This window comes from Chrysochloris asiatica, unplaced genomic scaffold (genome assembly GCF_000296735.1).
Source record: "Chrysochloris asiatica unplaced genomic scaffold, ChrAsi1.0 scaffold00105, whole genome shotgun sequence".
NCBI lineage: Eukaryota > Metazoa > Chordata > Mammalia > Afrosoricida > Chrysochloridae > Chrysochloris > Chrysochloris asiatica.
The window spans coordinates 10,573,826-10,575,349 of NW_006408623.1; the positions used below are offsets into that span (position 1 = coordinate 10,573,826).

The 1,524-nt window shown below is 51.9% G+C and overlaps 1 protein-coding gene across 1 annotated transcript in view; it reads left to right on the forward strand.

Annotated features, from left to right (window-relative positions):
- Positions 1 to 1,524, forward strand: part of MTG1 (mitochondrial ribosome-associated GTPase 1) — a 12,523-nt gene that overhangs the window by 2,648 nt on the left and 8,351 nt on the right. Inside the window, exon 4 of the mRNA XM_006867492.1 lies at positions 949 to 1,029. Within this exon, the coding sequence (XP_006867554.1) occupies positions 949 to 1,029 (81 nt within the window). The remainder of the gene's footprint in view (positions 1 to 948; positions 1,030 to 1,524) is intronic.

The window sequence follows — 1,524 nt, forward strand, 5'->3', positions numbered from 1 at the left end:
TTCATGTCTGTGTTGTTTCACTGTGATTTCTCCCGTTTGTCGTGTGTGTTCATGTCTGTGTTTCAGTGTGATTTCTCATAGCAGCATGTCAGGCAGTTGGATGTGTGCGCCCCCTTGGGATGGTACAGGGTACAGTGCTCTGTGCTGCCAGCTCTGTGGGGAGCCACTCTGTCCACCCGCCACATGGTCCATGAGCACTGGGAACTGGCTCTCACATTATATTTGATTTTAATTCGTTTGTTTAAATTCAAGTAGCTGCCTTTGTCAAAAGCCTGAAGGCCTGGGCGGTCTACCCTGGAGACTTAGCACTCATGCTAACCAGCTTGACAGCCTTGTGAACCCCAGGGCAGACTGGGCTCACTGCTGGCTGCCCTCCACACACCACAGGCTCTGTGAATTTAGTCTCATCTCACAAAGTGACCGATGAGGCCCAAAGCAGCTGAGGCCTCTCCCCAGACCAGACTGCTGTCCAGCGGCTGAATCTGGTCTCTGGCCCAATGCAAAGGAAGCTCGGAGACTTGAGAAGTGTTCGTTTTGAATTGTTTGTCGGTCTTGTCCTTATAAGAGTGGGTGTTGGGATCTTGTGAATTCAAGCCGGTGTCTCTTCTTTCTACAACGTGTTAGGGTTTCAGCGTATGTCCGTAAACCAAGCTGTCGTGACTTTACAGGGAAGCACGGCACACTGAGCCGCGGTCCTTAGACCCTGAGCGTCTGGGCCGAGGTTTCCACAGTGGTGCCCATCACTGGCCCCTGGCCCCCTGCTCCTCCACGGACTGAATGTTCACAGTCTCATTCATTTAATGTCATCATGCTTGTCCCCACAGTGTTTATATCGTTGAGATTTTGGAGGCTGCTCTGTGGTCTGTGTGGATGGGGCCCAGGCCTCAGGCCACACAGTTACCATGATTTTATTTCGCTTTTAAAATGGAGACATTTTGTTGCTTTCAGAAAATCCTGCAGCACTTAGAAGGAGAAGGCTTGAAACATGTCATTTTCACCAACTGTGTGAAGGACGAGAACGTCAGTCAGGTAGGTCAATTCTGTTCTGTACCTGAGCAGGTGCTAGGCATGGAGGGACCTCAGCACGGCCACTGGGACACATGTATGAAGTTGGGTACTGGACACATGCCCTGGGGCAGGAGTATAAGTTTGGGGTGTCGCCCAGTTATATCTGCAGAATCTCGCATGTTCCCGTTAGAAGGAATTGGAGCCACCCTTGGGCAACTGTCTGCCCATCATGCTGGTGGGAGGGGCCTGGTGTGTCCCCACCAACCCCCACCTTGGTGTGGCAGCAGCCTTGGGGACAGAGCACAGGCGGCGTGTGGAAGTAAAGCAAGGCTCACTGTGTTGCCTGTGATCTCGGGCAGTTCCTCTGACAGAAATGGAAAGGCGACTGGATGTTCCTAGTCCTTATTCTAAGGTGGCTGGAAGAGTGGCCAAGTGCCACAACGGCAGACCTTTGAGATTGTGTCGTATGTGTTTGTATGTGTCCTGTGTGTCTGATGTGTCCTGTGTGTCTGATGC